This window comes from Dicentrarchus labrax, unplaced genomic scaffold (assembly GCF_905237075.1).
Source record: "Dicentrarchus labrax unplaced genomic scaffold, dlabrax2021, whole genome shotgun sequence".
NCBI lineage: Eukaryota > Metazoa > Chordata > Actinopteri > Moronidae > Dicentrarchus > Dicentrarchus labrax.
Genome location: NW_026136706.1, coordinates 2,587,364 through 2,607,240, shown reverse-complemented (window position 1 = coordinate 2,607,240; position 19,877 = coordinate 2,587,364). Strand labels below are relative to the sequence as shown.

Here is a 19,877-nt window from a genome sequence, read left to right as displayed (position 1 = left end):
AGCTTCCTCTACAGCTCTGACAAACAGAAGGAGAATATCTTGATGCATTGAGGAAATACAGGACCACAAACACAGACGTACGACAGGCGGAAACATCACATTTTAGGCTCTGTGCTGATTTACTTTAAGGCAGCTTTAGCTGAGATTGTCCCAGAAACACCAACCAGGGTTTGTTAGAGAGGCCTGACTCTGCTGAATCCAGTAATATATGATATATAACTGCAGCAGGTATGAGCAGAGGTCTACAGTAGGAAATAAACGATGAGCGCCATCAGTGAAGAAAGGAGGAACTTTTGAGTTCCGCCTCTCAGTTTCCGACCGGAGCACAACACAGGGGACAGAAAATGGCGACCTCCCTCCTGCGGTTAGGGCGACTGGGTTCCCTCAAGGTAAACTCACCTGAACGTCCTCTCACACGTTTTATAAGTGTCCTGCTTTAAAACTAAAAACCTCCGTAAAGAACCGAGCGCAGTGTCTGACAGACTGAGGCCGAGAAACAGGCACCAAGAGGCGGGTTCGTGTCCGTCTGCGCACCGCTACCGGAGCGAAGGACACCGGCGGTTGCTCTCTAACTTTACCCGCACCTGAGTCACCTGAGGGCGGACACACACAGCCACAAACACCCGATAAACATTTAGATGGGACAGGTGTTGATTTAAAGTCTGAGAGACAATCACAGAGTGAAAACAGATCGATAACCTTAATAATGTTAATGTGGAGGAGAAATGTTGTTTCTGTGATAATTAATGTAAAAATTTAAGATATTAAAGTGGATTAAATATATTTATTGGTTTAGAGTTTCTCTGCTTGTAATATATTTATTTTATAAATGTTATATCTACAGTGTAAAACCTGTGGAAGCCTGTTTCTGCACAATACAGTAAAAACATTAAGATTATTCTCACAGATATTTCTGATTAATTGCATAAAAAAATAATTTTAACTGCAAGAAATTATTAAAATCACCATGATGTGACATTTTTTGGGCGTCTGAACCAAACAGACATGTTTTATTTAACCTGGAGAAAAGGATTAGTGGACCAGGACGTCTCTGCAAACTTTATTATAAAGCTAATTAAATATATATTCATATATAAATATACATTTATATATAAAGCACATTTTACCTTCATCAAAACATTTCAGCTTCTGCGATTTTAATTCTATTTAATTGTCCCGCTCTAGAAACACTTCATGGGAAACACATTAAGTCTTATTATCTTGAAATAATTGTGATATTATTCACAATAATCCTAAAAAATATACTTTTAAAACGCACTGGACTCACTTTATGAAGTGTGTTTGTGAAGTTAAACTTTACTAGAAACATTTAAAGAGTCTGTTTGTTGTTGTTTGTTGTTGTTTAGTTAGATTTAGTTAAAACAGAACGATGGAATATTAAAACTCCATTAAGGGTAAAAACTAGAGCTTATAAACTTATTTTTAAAACACAAAAAATGTTTAATTATCTTATCGTTATCGGCTGAATATCGATCCACATCGTCCCCTTCGTACCGCCGCCGCCACACGGCGTCAGCTTTAATTTAAACAACCCAGAAAGCTTTAAAAATAAGAATTTATGTATAAAAACTGATGTCAGTCCCTCACAGAAGGAGACATATGGACCACGAGACACTAATAATTAATAAACTTAAACAGTTTTTCAAAGCTTTCAATTTGTGTCGGGGCAAATAAAAGTGAGACTTCTGGAAAAAAAACATTAACATTGAACTTTGGTACGTTTAAATAGTGTTTAATCACCTTAAAATAAGAATTGTTGTGTTAGCACGAGCTGTGTTTATCTCCGTCGTCGTTCGTACTGTATTGAAATAGCTGCAATCTGCAACTTCACCACTAGATGCCACTAAATCCTCCACACTGGTCCTTTAAGGGATCCCTTTTTTATTTGCCCTGTTCTGTCTGAGTTGCCGTCTGTGTGGTTCTGATACCGATAAGGTGTCTGTGCTCCTCCGCAGTGTCTCCAGTCGGAGAGCTGGGGCGTCCTGAGGGCTCGCTCCGCCGCCTCGTTCTCCACTGAGGCTGAAAAACCCGCCAAAAAGACGAAGGCTGCGAGCAAGAGTAAGTCTGTGATTCACTCTTAATGTCTGAAACGTAGAGTTCAGAGTTCAGCTGGCTGCTTTCTGTTGTGCATTAATGATCTTTTCTTCTTCCTTTAATAATAATACATATTATATCTGGTTAAAAGGATTGACTGAACTCTTTTCTTACAGTGTCTAAAGTTTTCTCTTCCAGCCATCCATCCAGAATAACTCTTAAGATTAAGTTTTTAATAAAGTGTTTGTGTCTAACTTTGGAAGTATAAAGTTTAACAGTAAGTGTTTCTTTGTGTGTTTCTAAAGTAAAATATATAAAAAACTCCAGGAAATCAAGATTTCAGGGAACTTTGATCCCCTTTTGGAAGTCGTGCCGCTTTATTCTAAATGTTTGTTATTTAACTGCTGTTGTCCCGTTTTCCTCAGCAGCAGAGGCTCCAGATGAGAGAGCAGCCTTGTTAGCCTACAAGACCGCAGTTGCCTTCCCACTAAAACTTTCAGAACCCGGAGTTTTCCCAACAGAGTCTGTAGGTGTAACCGAACCGGCGGCAGAAACAATCGTAGCTGCGGCAGCTACGGTGCCTGTCGCTGCTGCCGGAGAACCAGCTGCAGCTGAGCCGGTCGCCGCTGCCGCAGAGGCTCCAGCTCCTGACGCAGCTCCGCCTGTAGTCGACGCAGCTCCTCCTGTAGTCGACGCAGCTCCACCTGTAGTCGACGCAGCTCCACCTGTAGTCGACGCAGCTCCACCTGTAGTCGACGCAGCTCCACCTGTAGTCGACGCAGCTCCACCTGTAGTCGACGCAGCTCCCCCGGCTGCCGAACCCCTGGTTGATGAAAGCAGTAAAACCTCAACACCAGACGCCGCCCCGGTTGTAGCCTCCGCCACAGACGATGTAGTCCCCACCGCCGCTGCCTCCTCTGATCCCGGTGATCCAGCAGCTGACGGATCTTCCTCCTCGTCATCCAGCGACTCGGACTCGGACTCGGACTCAGACTCAGACTCGGACGATGAGAAATCAGAAGCGAAGACTGAAACCAAGACCTCCCCACCACCTGTAGAGGTGTCAGAAGTCCAGGACGTCGCATCAGAAGTGAAGGAAGACGTTAAAGAAGCTACGACTGAAGTTCCCCCAGAACCCGAAGCTACTCTCGCCTCTGTAGCTGAGTCTGTACAGGAGGCAGCTCCAGCTCCAGCAGCTCCAGCAGCAGCACCCACAGAGGCAGCACCCAGTGTTAGCTCTGAGGAGTTAGTGGACTCTGCTCCTGACATCTGCACCGCCACCGAAGACGCTCTAGAGGGCGCTGTGACCAGCCCAGAAGTTGCAGCTGAAGCAGAGAAACCCACTTCTGAAGAAATAGAAGACGTTGCACCTCCTGCTGTCCCTGATGCCCACGTAGAAACTCCAGAGGAAGTTGTGACCGAAGCTGCAACTCCAGAAAAAGCCCAAACTGACGCTTCTGCAGAAGTTGCTGAAGCCCCCGTAGAAACTCTGGAAGCTGATGAAGCTGCCCCTGTTGAAGCCCCTGTTGAAGCCCCTGTTGAAGCCCCCGTAGAAGCTGCCGAAGCCCCCGTAGAAGCTGCCGAAGCCCCCGTAGAAGCTGCCGAAGCCCCCGTAGAAGCTGCTGAAGCGCCCGTAGAAGCTGCAGCGGCTGCCGAGGCTGAAGCCTCAGTCCCTGTGGAGAGCGGCGAGGAGCTGGTGGATCCCGCTCCGGTCATAGCCGAAGCAGCAGGAGAGGAGCTGCAGGCGGACGCTCCTGTTGAACCGTCTGAGGGTACACACTACACCACCCCCCCCCCCCCCATCTCTACCTCTTCCTTTCTTCTTTGTGGACCTTTGAGCCTCCACAGAGGACCGTATATTTCTCTCTCTAACACATTCTGAGTATTAAGGTGTCAACCAGGTCTCACATACAGTAGCTGCTGTTTTTAGATCTCTGTGACGTCTAACCTCATCGCTCCGGTTTTGTGGATCTACTTTAACCGTGCTTGCTTGCTTGCAGGGCTTTCTGTTGCATTCCTTCTTCCTTACACATTATCTGCATTTTCCTTTGTCTTCAACATCGTCTTAAAGTTTAGATTGTCTGTCTTTGACCCTAACTAGTTCACACATGCAGCACACAACAGGAGGAACTCCGTCGGCCTGGGTAGAGCGTGCAGGAGGAGGTCGTATCTATAGTAAATAAATAATAAATAGTTGCTCCACAGTCTTTGTGGCTCGCAGACAATAACCTGCTCTATTCACACACGGACAGACTTTGTACGCCGGCAGGTTAAAGTCTGTTTAAAGACACTTAAACGTGTTTTTTTTTTTAGCTGTAAACTCATTTATATAACTTTACTGTGATGAAACACATCAGTGCTGCTGGAGAATCTGCATTTGTGGGTTAAAAATGACTCAACACGTCCGCTGTAAACCACTAGCTGTTGCTAGACACACACACTTTAATGTTCAACTGATTTCTTTTATACATAATAATGAATGAAGCTTCGGGGTGGCAGTGCCCGACAGATAAAGGCTGGATGTCACGACGGCCCCCTGGTGGCTGGTTGCAGTATCGCCCATAAACCGCTCCAAACACACATTGACTCATTTATCTCGCTGGTGTTTGTTACGCTGATGCACAAGCTGACAGCGGTCGTATCCGGATACTGGGAGGAAGTCCAGACGGCCATCTCTGATCTGGCGGGTGGAGGCGGTGCATGTGTGAACGCGTGTTTGCGTCGATGCATGATGGTGATCGTTGCATACTGCTAACTCCTCCTAACCTCCCTCTCACGGCTCATCCTCCTCGCTGTATCAATCCATCTTCTTTATCGCTCATTTATAATGTCTCTCTCCTTCTTATTGTATGGAGTATGGGTTACAGGTTTCCCCTGAGTTAATGTTAAGGTTACAGGTAACGACGCAGTCTTGTTTGTGCCAGGTAATGCTATCGTTAACTGTAATGTTAAAGTGCACACCAGTGAAGACAGCAGCCGGACGAGCAGAAGCTGGGAGAGGCTGGAAGTATTTCAGGAAGCAGGATTAAAGATGTGTGTTTGTTAAATGATTACAGCAACAACTCGGGTGCTGTGAGTGTCTGTGGCGTTTAGCCCCTTTTTATTACACCTCTCTGACCAACTGCTTCCTGGAACAACCCCCTCCTCACCCTGGTCTTTCATTTCACCACTTGTTCATTTTAAATCTCTTCTTCACACGAAAAACCTTTTTTATTTTTTAATGAAAAACTGTAAATGTGCCTTTAATGTGTTTTCCTCTGTGATTTTTGTTCCCTGTCTCATTGGTTGTTTATAATGTCTCAGCATGCTGAACGGGGGTTTCCAGGCAGATTTAGATGTGAAAAGTAAATTGGTATTTAAAGAATCCACCTCTTGTTGAATCAGAAGTTTCCAGCACTCTTTGATTTTTATTTAAAAAGAAAAAGCCATTTCATGCGTGCCTCCTCCGGGCTGCCGGGCTGCTGTTTACCTTCACATGATTTCCCCTCACAAACTCGGATCCTTGAGGCTTTTCACACCAGCGTGTCTCCACACTCTGTTGGGGGTCACGCAGGCCTGACGCCGTAGGAAATGCCCCCACCGTAAAAAAAACCCTCCACCTTTTATCAGCATGTGTGAATATGTAAATGTGCTCTTCCCTTTTCCCCAAAATCTTTTTAAAAAACATTTTTTATTTTGTAGCTGATCAGAAAGATAAAAGCGTCTGTTGCACGTCGGATTGACCCACTTCTGTTTTAATGCATGAGCAGGATGTATGTTCACCTTTTGGGCCTAAAGAAATGCCCTTTTTGTTTCTTCCGCAGAGGCGGCGGCGGCGGCGGCAGCGGCTGCAGCGGCGGCGGCAGCGGCGCCTCCGGAGCCCGAGGAGCCCTTCGATAACAGCACTTATAAAAACAACCAGCACCACAGCTACAACCCCTTCACATTCGCAGACCTGGACGTAGAGATGGCCAAGTTTCGTCTCCCTCAGCCCTCCTCCATCAAACCCTAAGAGGACCCTGGCAGCCCCCCCCCCACTTCGGCTGCAAACCTTTATTATTGTCTAAAGATGATGTGGCTCTGTACGTAGGATCATCCTGCATGAAATTCCACTGTTGAAATGTTCTATTATTAAAGTCCACACATGAGAGCTGCAGTCTGTGTGATGCTGTTGTGTCTCGTGTGGAAGAAGCAGGCGTATATAAAAGGATCGGAGGAGATCAAACGCTTCTTTTGTGCTGCTTTCTTTCGTGCCTCGGGGGGGTCATTTGAATAGAGCTGAGTGTGCAAGTGGTTTTATCTGTGTTTCTATTTTAATGATTACTGTTTTCACTCCCTCAGCCTGCCTGCTCGCACATTGTGCCCTAATTATCTCGACTGTATTCGCTGTTCCAGGAGGAAACTAATCAGCTCCTGTTGTTAGTGTGTATACTGCCATATAAAGGCAATATTATAGGAACAAATATAGATATATATATATATAAATATAGATATATGTATATAAATATGTGTTCTTGACGTTCACAGCTTTAACATCGTGGCTAATTATGTGACCTCTGACCCCAGATGCTGCACAACAAGGTGCTTTAACTACAGTTGTTTCTTCCTGAGAGAATCTGAGTTTATTTGTATTTATCAACCATATTTTACATGAGAAAGTAATAGAAATATATCTGTGTCTTAATAAGATGTTACAGATAATATTGAGATTGATTCAACCACTGACAACAATGGTTGCGTAATATTCCAGCAGAGGAACAAGATTATTGTCCTTATTTTCAGAATAAGAGCACTCGCACATCTTCTCAGTTGAAGAGAAAGTCGTCTGGTCCCAGTTAGTTTAGTTTCTTCATTGTTTCATAAATTCATTGTTAGCTAACGGTTACTAGTTGGTTACTGAGTTTTCACTGTGCGTAATAATCACAACCTGCTTATATTTTAGTTTTAAGACTCATTACTGTCTTTCAGTCGCTGGATTATTTCTGCTAGTTTGAATAATTTTAGCAAAATTTGTTTATATTTAAGAACATTTTAAACTGTTTCTATCAGGACTCTTTTCCCAGTTTTCTTATATAATAATATGTTTTTTTTTATTGTTTAAAATGTTGAAATAGACGAATAATTAAGAAAGAAAATTAATCCTCAAATATTTATCTTGTGAGGTTTAACTTATTACTTATTATTAACATTTATTAATCAGGTTAGCTGATGATACACAGATAAAGTAAGAGTTTAAAGTGGAATTAATTATTAATTAATATTTAGTTCATCACTGCAGCTTTTCAGGAAACCCCGAAAAGTTCAAACCACTAAAGAGCTGAAAGCTTAATGATTGTTAAATATATAAAATACACATATTAAAGGCAGATAAATGTATATAAACTCATCTCTGATCAACAGTGTCGGGCTCGTTACTCTTCAATGTAATTTATTACTTATTACTGTTTTCAAAAGTAAGTACTTATTACTTCCTGCCAACAGTAATTAGTTTCACTACTAGTTACTGATAGTAACTAGTAGTGAAACTTGTGTGTGATTGTTTGATTTTAAATCAGCTGGAGGAGACACAGTAAGTAATGTAACTAATTATTTTTGGGGAGGTAACTAATATTATTACTATTATTATTAATAATGAGTTATCTAACTTTATTGTTCAGTTTATCAGCTGTTCTCTCCTGTTATTGTTATTCAATATAATATTAAATATCTATAAAATATGAGTTTATCAGTAATAGCTATAATGATTTATCTCAGATTTTATCTTATGTATTATTATATGTAACTTTATTACATAAGTATTATCTCTCTTTCTTTATGTCTGTATTTATTGTCTCTAGTTTTATCTTTATTTATATTTTCATATATTTAATAATGCACCAATTTACCAAAACAAACTGTTCATATGTGGAAACCTACGCTGTAATACGATAAGTTATTATAACTCAATAAACTCATTAAATCAAACGTTTAAAGTAACAGAAACAGGTTTGTTTTCACAGTTCAAAATAAAGTCAGTGTCACTTAAAAAAACTAAAGCTGTTTTTAACATACAAAACTGAGTTAATATCACATAAAATATTCACTTTAACCAGTCTGAACACTTGTTATTGAGTTAAAACACATTCTCAGGGTTTTACAGGGGCAATAAACCTGCTTCTTCCCACTGATCCTGACAGAAAATGGATCCCTGAAGGGAAACAAACCGTGCAGGGAACCGGTGCATCGGTGCATATGATGAGAAAACACACATAAAGGGAGTGTGAAGCACAGAAAATGTGTAAATGAGGCCAGTGAATGGCGTCTGCCAGCCAGGGGAAACACAGGCACTCAGCAGGACGTCATGTCTCCGCCCACCTCATGAATATTCATGAGCCGAGCGCCCTTGCGTGCCCTTACGCGATGACGCAACGCGACAACTGCGGGTCCCGATTGCTGCAGCCGCTTGTCAGTGTGACGAAGATTGGCACTCAGGTAAGCTGTCACTCAAAATCCCTCTTTTTCCGTTCCCTATCAATCAAACAATCTAGGGCCGCACGCAAAAATGCCCCGGGGCGAGGAGCGCGGACCGACACAGGGCAGCGGAGGGTGGTGGTTGGTGGGGAAGGGGAAGCAAGAAGCGGCGGAGCTCCGGGAGGAATTTAAAACAATATATCTGTATACAGGGAGAGAGAGAGAGGGAGAGAGAGAGAGGGAGAGGAGGAGGAGGGGGGTAAAAAAAATATGTCTGCGTTTTGGGGGCAGAGAGGATTGTGGAAAGGCAAAGGGCGAGAGCGAGAAACGAGGCCCGACAGTGGCAGCGCGGAGGGGAGGGGAGGGAGAGAGAGGGCAGCTGTCCCCGTGTGATTGATTGACTGATGGGGGAAGGATGTGAGGATCAACCGGGGCTGGCTCTCGGTGTGCTGCCCGGTGCTGTTTAATAACCGAATCACTGCATATTCAATTAAAACTGGGGCTTTTAAAAAACAAGAAGGGGGAAAAGAGACCGCTTGTTATTTGGCTCGTTTCGTATCAATCCGCGGCCGGGGGTCTTCTTCTTCTTCTTCTTCTTCGTGTTTTTTTTTATTTGTGTGTGTACCTTGCTAACGCTAGCCTGTAGTTAGCTTTACTCAATATGGCGCTTTAACACTTATAGTTAGCAGTTAGCTTCCATGCTAACGTTAGCGGTAGCTCTCTCGCTCTCTTCTTACGGTGTTTCCGAGCTAACCGCTAATGCTAACGTGGCTAACAGCTACCTATAAATATTGCGTTAACTCGAGCTCCGGCGGGAGGGGGCTATTAACAGCCCCGTTACCCCCCCCACCCAGAGGGCAGTTAGCTCATGTTAGCTCCCCGCTTTCAGTGACTTTTATCTCCCGCCACCTCCCAACTGTCAGCAGCTAACGGGAAGCTACATGCTACATGCTACATGCTACTGTTGTTGTGTGTTAGAGAGCCTGAGGGTCGCTGCAGCCTGTCTCTCTCTCTCTGCCTGTCTCTCTCTCTGCCTGTCTCTCTCTCTGCCTGTCTCTGTCTGTCTCTCTCTCTGTCTCTCTCTCTTCTCATTCACAGTATATATATGGAGACATGGTAAAATAACCTTACTGTGTCTTTATTTCACCTTTATGTCTCCTTGTTTTGTTCATTTATTTAGTTTTATTTAGTTTTATTTAGTTTCCACCAATCTGTTGTTGTTTAGTGCTCACTCAGGCAAAGTTACATTCCTCAGCGTTGATGTTCATCCTCCCATAAACAGCACAGTGATTCTATAATATTATACAAACTGCAATATGCAGATGACAGAGGCTGCGATGTGTCTGATAAAAATAAAGTGTGTGACTAACAGCGTTATAACGAAGCACTGTGGAGCTGCAGAGACGTCCTGGCCTACAAATCTGCTCTTTTGTTTGGTAAAGACTTCAACAAATATCATATCAACTTGATTTTAATCATTTTTTTGCTGTTAAAATTAAATTTTTTGTTGCAGAAATTATAATTCCTGCACTAATTGTGAATCATATCGCAATATTACGCTTTAATTAACCTCCTTTTGTTTGTTAGATTGTTGTTTTATGGCTTATTGTTTACAGACAGACCTTATTGTCTTATTTATTACACATGGAGACCGTAAACACATGTTAAAACTACACAGCCCCTGTTTAAAATATGTTTTCAACCATCAGTGTCTTTATAAAAACACTTAAATGCTTAATTTAAAATGTTTAAAATCCACTCAGAACAGAGTACACAATACGACCCTAACTCTTTATTGTTTAGGCTACGTTGTTTACATGGAGACTCAGTTACACACACACACACTTAAAGTAATTCTCAGGCTTTTATTTCACAACTTTTATTATAAACCTCCTCGTGAAACACACTGACCTCCGTCACCGCAGTGCCATACGAAGTGAGGATTTAAAGCCGTTACAGTAAAACCATCAACAACATCTTGTGATTATATTGACGTATATTTTAACTTTTGTGGGTCTGAACCAAACAAACAAGTTTTCCTGTGTACAGCAGCTCTACAGCTCTTCATTACAAAGCTGTCACACATTCTTACCTTTTTTATCAAAATAAAACTACACTGGCACATATTAATGTAATATTTAGATTTATTGTGTCGCCCTAGTTAATGACAGCATGAAAAAATAAGAATATAGGATATAAAAATACTGTTTATTAAACATACATTTACATTATTTCATTGAACTTATAGTCTGATTATTTTAGGAATCACTTTATATTTGTTTATAAGAGTGAAGCAGCCCCTGCAGTAGTCTAACGTGCCCCCCCCCTTTAAAGAAACCCTGTATCTGTTACAGTCTAACTGTGTGTAATGTGTGTGTGTGTTGTGCAGGTTGGCCACCTGTCCCCGCTCTCTATAATGCCCCAGTGTTTGCAGCATCTGCAGTGAACGTGATGGCAGCCCAGTCGGTTTCCATAGACAAGTACCCAAAGGGAGAGCAGCAGGTGGGTGAGAGCGAGAGAGGGGGGGGAGGCAGGGGGGAGGCACAACCTGCTCCAACTGAAGATAATTAACCACCAAAAATCTCCACAAAAAGACGGCGACTGAATGTTTCCAGGCTGTAACTTCAGCGTATTCTGCCCCGGTGGATCCCCCGGTTTATTTTTAGTGGCGATAAGTCGGCTCGGGCAGCCAAACAAAGGGAAACACTTTAAGCATGTAACACTAGAACAGAGGCAACGTTAATGCTGTTACATCACTTTTAGTAAATCTGTTGGCGGGCCAGCACAAATAAATCACCGTACGAGGCACCGATGCGGCGCAAAGAGTATTTATGTGTCTGCGCTTATGTAAATTGCTTACAAAACATCTTTTATTCCAGTGCCAGATTTTGGGGGTGTCGAGAGCCGAGAAGGATCTATGACTAATGAGAAATTTTCCACCCCAAGCAAGCGATTATTTTTAGCTCGTTTGTGCTCAATCTAAGTCATTGTTGGGCTCGGTCACATGGTCGGGGGACGGGGATTCGTGCTCCGGTTGGCTGGCGTTTAAAAAGGGAGGAGGAGAATACTTGGCTCCTGATGTATGAACGTGCCTCGAGTGGAGGCCACGGGTTAAACGTGTCCGGTGTCAGGTGTACGCGACGCACCGGGCCTCGGATTATAACTCTCGGTTGTAATCAGATCGTAACACCAGATATGTCGGGGTCTGCATTGTAACGCTCGTCTGGATGCTCAGAAAGCGAGAGAACTTAACACATCTGTCCACCACAGATGTGTTAATGCAACCAGCAGACTCTGTTCACTCCTTTTTTAAATCCATTTAAAATGTATAGTTTTTAAAGGAGGTATTCAGACCGTGTCCTCGTGACTTCCGTGAGAGTTCATATTGAAGCGAGGCTCTGTGTTAAGCTTCGCCCCCCAGCTACTCCCGGTCTTCACATGATGTCTTTTATATCCCTCATTCTCCGCCTTTCTCTTCACCTCTTCTGTCAGCGCCTGTCTCTCTCTTTTCTGTTTCTGTCACTCTCTTTTTGTTTCTCACTTCTTTGTTTTCTCTCTCTCCCTGCAGATGCAAGGTGTGGCGAAGGTGGACAGCGACTCGGAGCAGAAGTTCATCGAGGGGACGTTGGCGGAGGTGCCCAGCCCGGCGCCCACGGAGCCGCAGACACCCATGGACGCGGACAAAGCCTCCATATATCGGTAGAGCTGATGATTGTGTGTGTGTGTGTGTTTGTGAGAGAGAAAACAGAACAACATCTCCTTCTTTTCTTTCCCCGTCTTAACACCGTTACTTTCAGATTGGCCAGACAGTGAACCCTCGCTTGGAAATATCATATGATGTCTCTGAAGTCCTCCCCTTTGTTCATGTGACTTTTCTTGTTGCTCACTGGCGTTTGAGAAAATGTGAACGGGTGTTTTTTTAACACCTACTGCTGTTTCTGTTGCTCATGGAAATGTTTGTTGCATTTTTGTTATGTTCACACTGCCCACCTACAATCTAATCAGGGCCCAAAACAACTCACACAGACTCACAAAAAGCTCATTTATTGGACAGTGAGCAATCTGTGAGTGTTCGCCCTGTCGGCGTGTCTGACAGCATTTGTTTTCAGACTTACAGTCACGCCACAAAGTGAAAAGCAGAATGGATGAGATGGAGGAAAAGTCTGTGTTAGTTTAGACGATATTAGAGAGAAAAGGTACAAACAGAAAACATATGTTGGATGTGATCGTTGCGTTACGAGGAGACGTAGAGAGAGAAGTTGTTGTATGACTCTGAGAAATACAGTTGTTATTGTGTGACTGTTGATTCAGACTAATGTATTAGAGAGAGAGAGAGCATAGATCCACATAACAGCTTCAGTACCAAATATTCTTAATAAAGCTTCAACTAATATAGATTGTTTTAAAAATAGTAGTAGAGTACCAACAACCAACAACTTTTGGTACTCTCCAGGGTTTCCACACGTCCAGGAAAACCGTGGCAATCTAGAGAAGTTTTCCAGTCATGAAAACACCTAGAAATGTTTTAGAATTACCATATTTTTGCCTGTGCTGTGGCCGAATTAATCTTAAAGTTAGAGGAAGACTGTAATGAATTTTGGAAGGCGGAAAAATCAGCCAAGCACGCCACAAAAGTGAGCTAACACAGACGGGGTTTAACACGTCCTGGAAAGTGATTATAACGACCAGATATCCTGGAAATAATCTCTGTAGTCCGGGAAAACTTTTTGGCCTCACTCTGTATTCTGTTGGTAGGATGAGCTGTGTTTCTAGAACAGATTGGATCTCTGTTTCTCGACACATAACAACCACATCCTGCCCGCCGTCTGCAGTTGTGCTTTGAAATGATGCAGTTTACCAACTCTTCCTTCCCTCTGTGGGTCACAGGCACCCCCTGTTCCCTCTCTTGGCCCTGCTGTTCGAGAAGTGCGAACAGTCGACGCTGAGCTCCGACTGCATCACCTCGGCGAGCTTCGACGTGGACATCGAGAACTTTGTCCGCAATCAGGAGAAAGAGGGAAAACCCTTCTTCAGCGAGGACCCCGAACTCGACAACCTGGTGAGAGACATTGATTTCTGGAGGGTTTATGATGATATTGCGTTGGACAAACAGATGTTAAATAACTTCTTAAAACCAGCTGACTGGTTGTAATCTCATCTGTTGGACTCATTACTGTGTATTTTCTGGGCTGCTAACATAAGCCGAGGACTGAAAGAAGGTTTTAGTTCGGAGGTATTTCACAAAACCAGAACAGGCACCTGAGATATTTCACAAAGAAACACAAACTCCCAACTCCCTCCCACACTCAGTGACCTTTAACCTCAGCAGTCCTGTTGCTTCTTACCAATTAATTAAAATTTAATTCTCAGACTGATTGGACGCCACGACCTGTGAATCTGTGTTTGAACTCTTTAACTGTAGCTGGGGCAGTGTGCTGTAGCTCAGTCTGACCTCTGACCTCTCTGAAGGGGGCAAGTTGAACTTTGGTGCCCACCAAGAGTGACAGAAATACCGAAAACATCTCTGCCAGATTCTTTTGGTACCTCAGACAGCCACAAATACAGGATTATTTTTTATTATCTCTGCATGTACCTCTGTTAGCTTCTGCTCTTGGTTGCCCAATCACTGTCTGATGCCTCCCTTTTATATGTTGCAGTTGGCAAATAAACATCCAGAATAATCAGTAAGAATTTATATAAATGTTGGAAAACTATCTGCCGCTCTTTAAAAGTTAATCTGATACCAGTATTCAAAAGTCCTTCGATATCCAAAGTGTCTAAATCCTCAGCGTCAGACTCTGAAGAGGACTCAAGAAGGAACAGTTTCCCTCTCTCTCTGCTGTCATTAAGCCGCTGTGTGTTGATCTGTAGATGGTGAAAGCCATCCAGGTGCTGCGGATCCACCTGCTGGAGCTGGAGAAGGTGAGCGACCTGTGCAAGGACTTCTGCAGCCGCTACATCGCCTGCCTCAAGACGAAGATGAACAGCGAGACTCTGCTGAGTGGAGACCCAGGAAGCCCGTACTCCCCCGTACAAGGCCAGGTCCAGGGCTTCTCACCCACCAAGACTCAGGTATTGGACGGCAGGAGGAGCACCAGAATCACAAACAGCTGGATCTGTCGGTGGCTTTTAGACACTGACACTGTTGTTTCTTTGCCTTTAATGCATTCCTCTGAGCAGATTCATAAAAAACATCAGGTAAAAACAGCCGTCAACGTCAAAAACATGCGTATGTGACTTAGGCCCGCTCTCTCTGTCACACAGACCCCCAGCTCTATCTCGGGGACCCTCAGTCCCCAGGGTCAAATCGTGGTGCCGGCGTCCGCCCTACAGCAAGGGAACGTTACCGTGACAGCCGTCAACCCCACCCAGGTGGTCGCAGGTATGTCACCATGGCATACAACGGCTCCCTCAGGTACTGTACTGTAGTGACTGCAGCTGAGATACTGACACACACCAGTGGGACGCTCTGATCGGAGCTTTCTCTGCAACTCCAGCAGATTATATTAATCTCTCTCTCTCTCTCTCTCTCTCTCTCTCTCTCTCTCTCTCTCTCTCTCTCTCTCTCTCTCTCTCTCTCTCTCCCTGCCTCTCTCTCTGTGTTAATTCCAGGTGGCACGGTGTACCAGCCTGTTACAGTCGTCACTCCTCAGGGCCAGGTGGTAACACAGGCTCTTTCTCCCGGGACAATACGCGTCCAAAACAATCAGGTAGTGCTTCTGTGTGTGTAGGTGTGTGTGTGTGTGTGTTTACTCTGAGTCAGTGGTTCCTAAAATGACCCCGGACAGAAACTGTTATTGGTTCATGTTTTCATTTTAAGAACTGTCCTAAGTCCTAATGAAACTGTTTGCAGGGTGAGAGTAAAGCACATTATTATTAGAGAAAGTCACCTTAAGATTACATCCTAGCCCACAGCGCTATTAGCAGGTCTGTACTGAACAGAGTTTGTAGTTCTTTAATGCTACACATAGAAAACAGAAATTAATGGAAAAATAATATATACAGTTATTGATATACATACGTTTAAACCCAGGAAATAATTCTGCAGTAGTTCACAAAAATATTCTATTATTCATGCGATGTGTTGTTGTTGTTGTTGTTGTTGTTGTTGTTGCTGATGAAAGGTGACTAAATGAACGTCTGTCTGTTCAGCTCCAGCTGCAGTTTCACCAGGACCTGAACCTCTTCAATCACGACGACAACTCAACCAAGAACAAACGTGGCGTTCTACCCAAACACGCCACCAACGTCATGCGTTCGTGGCTCTTCCAGCACATCGGGGTGAGTGTGTGTGTCTGTCTGTCTGTGTGTGTCTGTGTGTGTCTGTCTGTGTGTCTGTGTGTGTGTCTGTGTGTGTGTCTGTGTGTGTGTCTGTGTCTGTGTGTGTCTGTGTGTGTCTGTGTGTCTGTGTGTGAGAGACACTTTAAAAAGAAACAAACACTGAATCATCTCCTCCTCGTTCTCTTTGCAGCACCCGTATCCGACAGAGGATGAGAAGAAACAGATTGCCACTCAGACAAACCTGACACTTCTGCAGGTCAACAACTGGTAGGTGGTCGTCTTCTTCCATCACCCGACTGAAGGTGTCAAAGCTCAGCCAGTTGGAGAGAACCCCCCCCCAACCCGCGTTGTCTTGTGTCTGCAGGTTTATAAATGCACGGAGGCGGATCCTGCAGCCCATGTTGGACGCCAGCTCCTCCGAGACACCGAAAACCAAGAAGAAGACTCCTCAAAACCGGCCTCTGCAGCGCTTCTGGCCTGACTCCATCGCCGCAGGAGGAGGCACTCACCAGCAAGTCACCATGCCAGACGGTACGCAGAGTTCAATGGAGAGTAACACTGGTGGAAGGTTTTATTTCAGTGCACACAGGGAAACATCTGCAACAACTACAAAACCAAACCAACATGGAACCAATGTACTGACCTGTTAGTGTGGAGGACAGTCTTCTGAGATCTTTAGATCTGCCCCCGACTAAAGATTGTCTTAGTAGACTAGTCGTCACACGTTTATTATATTAATCTAATGATTATAATCTCTATATTGTAACAGCGGCCTGTTAGACGCTAACAAAAACAGCGGTAATGATCCTGAATGTGTCAGAACAACCAGCAACACAGTGTAACATCACACAGTGTTGCTGGTTGTTCAACACACGGAATAACCTCCAACTGATCCATACGATGGATAACGTTTACAGTTACTGACTAATCAACTGGCTACAAACTGGCTCCTCTTCCTCCGTTTCATTCCACTCCTGTCGCTGCCTGAACCCACAGTCTTCATCCCCAGAGTCAGAGTCCTGGTCGGAGCCGCTGCGTCCCTCTGCTGCTACACTAGCAGTGTTTAAACTCCCCCTGTCCTTCCAGCTGATAGGACCGCTCAGTAGCTTACAGCAGCTTGTACAGTAAGCATATTCAAGAAGAGAAAAGGTCCGGGTTACAACAATCCTCTGATACTTTAGTTTTTCTGTCTGACTGATGGAAAGTTTGTTGACTAAAACTCTTCTCATCAACTAACGGTGAAGTCGACTGTTGACTCTGGGTTGTTGTTTTGCACATTTTCTTCAACACGCACTCGTATTATTCTTCTGAACAATCCCTCCTCCACTCTCAGGTACGATGGTGACAATGAACGTGGAGGGTCTGCAGAGCCTGACGTCAGACGGCGCCACGCTGGCGGTACAGCAGGTGATGCTGGGAGGCCACAGCGAAGACGAGTCGGGGGACAGTGGAGACGAAGATGACGACGCAGACATGGCCGGGCTGGGCCTGGACAACAGCGACTCATTGCAGTAGAGGACACACACTCCCACACACTGATACACACACACACACACACACACACACACACACACACACACACACACACACACAAGACGTGGCGTTAATAGGTTGTCAAACACACAATGAATCATAGTACACACACACACACACACACACAGGTTTACACAGAGCACAAAGCAACAGGACACAAACAGGAACGTCCTGCACTCTTCCAACCCTCCACCCTGCTGAACGGCGGTTTAATGCTGCGTGTGTGTACATCAGGAGTTTCTATCAGAAACCGTTTTATAATTATTTAGTTGACGTATGCGAGTGCACTTTTTTTGTATATTTAAGCTCAAAAAGATTAAATCAAACAAACAGAAGAGACAAAAAAAAGAAGTGTTAAAACACCCGAAGCAAGTTTGTATACTCCGTTAATAAATGTTGACTGATTTATGATTTTATTCCCCCCCCCCACCTCCAGTTGAATTCTCATTTTGGATGCCAACACTTTAAAGTTGTATCTGTAAGAGTTTGTCTTCACTTTTTTGCATGCTTGTGTTTTGAGTAGATGTGCGCACTCTTACGACCGACTCCACGGCGCTCAGCGGCCCCCGAGCGGAGCCCCGAGTGGAGAGAATGAGGAAGAAAAAAAAAAAAAAAAAAAAGAGAGATGCTTATTTTTATATACAAACATATGAAATTAGTGTTTTTGTTTCATTTTTTGTGTTCTCCTGTTTTGTAAGGAATATTTATGTACAGATTCATAATTAAAGCTAGTGACCCTGTTTTCCAGGGTTCTTTGAAGTTTTCTAAAAAACAGAAAAAAGGAATTGAATGCTGATGAAAAATTGCTATTTAAAATTGGTTTTAAACTTACAATACTAACAAGGCCTTACCTGTGTGTCTTTTTCTAAACAATTCTTGCCAAGAAGCACAAAATAAAGAGTCTGACCCTCTGTGAAATTGGTCAAAAAAAGACACTAAAACCTGCAGAACGTGTGCGCGGTTCTGTAAAAGCGTCGCTATCAATGTTACTTTGCGTGCTGCGTTATCTCGCACACCGCAGCGCTCGGATGTTTTTAAACACAGTTCCAGTTAGGGCTGGGCACCGAACCTCCGTACTGTTACATTCGGTACCGAACATCGATACCAACAGAGTAAAAGTTTTTCCCGCGAGCTGCTAATCTGCACAGAAAACCCCCAAATTCCACCGGACAACACGTGGCTGCTCTACGTTTGAAGTCAGACACAGAAATGGCATTAAGAAATCTGAATTTTCAAAATAAAATACCGCACACAGACTCCAGATCAAATGTCCTGGAGAACATTCACTCTCGCACAATAAAGATCTGGTGTTACTTTATATACAAGATGTTATTTTACTGCGTCTGAAATGTCCTCAAATGTCAGACTTGCTCTGCTCTTGTTTATTAAAAACCTGCGTTAATCTTCCTCTAAACCTAAACTGTTTGTTCGAGTCCGTTTCCATCTTCCTGATGGATAAATCCCGGGACTTGCACTTTGCGTCCTGCAGGGTCCTGATGCAGCCTTCTGCACCGGACCAGAAGTCGGTCAGTCAGAGATTGTAAGTGGAGAAACACTGTTTTTTGTTTCCTTTTTAAGGACACAACAACACGCAGACGCGCCGTCTTAAAGCCGGTGGAATTTCGGGGGTAAACTTTGCGCTGCTTGTTAGTTAGCCAGTGCAGCTAACCACGACACACCGAAGCTGGCGGTGGATCGTTGACCCGGGGTAGCTGGTCTGTAGCACAGAGACAGTAAGGAGGTCTCACTCTGCCTCCGTTTCCCAGAACCATAAACATCCCTCACACAGTCTCACAGTTCCTGCAGCTGCTCCAGGATCTTTTTATGAAGTTGGTATCGATTTCAGTTCAGGAGCCGATATCGAAGTGAAGGTATCTGTGTGGTCATTCTTGTGCGATACCCGGCCCTAGCTCCAGTTTTAACCCCCATTGTGTATACCATACATTACGTCTTTTAACAATCCTTTTACAGTAGTAGCGTAGGCGTCACTTTTCCTCAAATGCACAATCCAGAACACTATGCTAATCACACAATCACAAAGGGTCTGAGAACTCCCATCACCACCAAGAAGCAGCGGACTTTTTGCACGCATTAAACTTTTATTTATGTACACATACATGCTACTGCATTGAAAACAAAGAGTGGTTGGAAACTCCTTGTTCGCCTGAAGGACTGGGACTAAAGCGCTGCGGCCTCCGTCGGTCCCCTCCCCCCCCCGCCCGCCGCCACCACTACATACACAATGTAGTGAAAGATTTGAATTCTCTTTATCAATATGTTGATATTACTGCACAAATTGGGGTGCCTCTTGTTTGAATATCTGTAATATTGTACTGTACAACAGTTGTCTGTCAATAGTTGCAGTAACCTGGTTTATAACCCTCTCGTAAGGACTTGAAATGGTTAATTTCATGCAGCCTGAGGGTGTAGTGAGTCTGGGTGGGCCCTCGCTGAGCTCTCGGCTCCTCACTTGCGTCTGTCTTGCTTTTTATGAAGCGTTCTTCACTTTTCTCTTGTCTGTTTTGCCTTAGAGCTTTCTATTTTGGAATAAACGATGCCTAACTCTCTGCTGTGCACCG

The 19,877-nt window shown here is 44.0% G+C and overlaps 2 protein-coding genes across 12 annotated transcripts; both read left to right on the top strand.

The window, feature by feature from the left end:
* The first annotated feature begins 283 nt into the window (after positions 1 to 283).
* ndufv3 (NADH:ubiquinone oxidoreductase subunit V3) lies at positions 284 to 6,264 on the top strand. 7 transcript variants are annotated; one of them, XM_051402885.1, is made up of 5 exons: positions 284 to 389; positions 1,977 to 2,079; positions 2,481 to 2,717; positions 2,802 to 3,827; positions 5,859 to 6,264. In XM_051402885.1, the coding sequence occupies exons 1-5, from the start codon at positions 345 to 347 to the stop codon at positions 6,044 to 6,046; spliced, it is 1,599 nt and encodes a 532-aa protein (XP_051258845.1). In that variant the 5' UTR covers positions 284 to 344; the 3' UTR covers positions 6,047 to 6,264. The 7 variants fall into 7 exon arrangements, with proteins under 7 accessions (XP_051258845.1, XP_051258842.1, XP_051258841.1 ...); XM_051402882.1 differs by having other exon boundaries at positions 2,781 to 3,827; XM_051402881.1 differs by having other exon boundaries at positions 2,760 to 3,827.
* A 2,151-nt stretch (positions 6,265 to 8,415) lies between these two features.
* pknox1.1 (pbx/knotted 1 homeobox 1.1) lies at positions 8,416 to 19,865 on the top strand. Of its 5 annotated transcripts, none has more exons than XM_051402918.1 (11): positions 8,416 to 8,505; positions 10,874 to 10,986; positions 12,053 to 12,183; positions 13,372 to 13,543; positions 14,356 to 14,556; positions 14,749 to 14,899; positions 15,097 to 15,194; positions 15,637 to 15,765; positions 15,956 to 16,032; positions 16,130 to 16,296; positions 17,099 to 19,865. In XM_051402918.1, the coding sequence occupies exons 2-11, from the start codon at positions 10,936 to 10,938 to the stop codon at positions 17,278 to 17,280; spliced, it is 1,359 nt and encodes a 452-aa protein (XP_051258878.1). In that variant the 5' UTR covers positions 8,416 to 8,505; positions 10,874 to 10,935; the 3' UTR covers positions 17,281 to 19,865. The 5 variants fall into 5 exon arrangements, with proteins under 5 accessions (XP_051258878.1, XP_051258874.1, XP_051258876.1 ...); XM_051402917.1 differs by lacking the exon at positions 8,416 to 8,505 and adding an exon at positions 9,537 to 9,920 and having other exon boundaries at positions 14,749 to 14,866; XM_051402915.1 differs by lacking the exon at positions 8,416 to 8,505 and adding an exon at positions 9,542 to 9,920.
* The last annotated feature ends 12 nt before the right edge of the window (positions 19,866 to 19,877 follow it).

What these genes read in the sequence shown, in the direction of transcription:
- pknox1.1 (XM_051402914.1), top strand. Translation starts at nt 8,434, where the DNA reads ATGACGCAACGCGACAACTGCGGGTCCCGATTGCTGCAGCCGCTTGTC. An exon ending in TGACGAAGATTGGCACTCAG is followed by an intron (nt 8,506 to 12,052) that starts GTAAGCTGTCAC and finishes CTCTCCCTGCAG; the next exon opens with ATGCAAGGTGTGGCGAAGGT. An exon ending in GCATACAACGGCTCCCTCAG is followed by an intron (nt 14,900 to 15,096) that starts GTACTGTACTGT and finishes TGTTAATTCCAG; the next exon opens with GTGGCACGGTGTACCAGCCT.
- ndufv3 (XM_051402879.1), top strand. Translation starts at nt 345, where the DNA reads ATGGCGACCTCCCTCCTGCGGTTAGGGCGACTGGGTTCCCTCAAG. An exon ending in GACGAAGGCTGCGAGCAAGA is followed by an intron (nt 2,080 to 2,480) that starts GTAAGTCTGTGA and finishes CGTTTTCCTCAG; the next exon opens with CAGCAGAGGCTCCAGATGAG. An exon ending in TCCTGTTGAACCGTCTGAGG is followed by an intron (nt 3,828 to 5,858) that starts GTACACACTACA and finishes TTTCTTCCGCAG; the next exon opens with AGGCGGCGGCGGCGGCGGCA.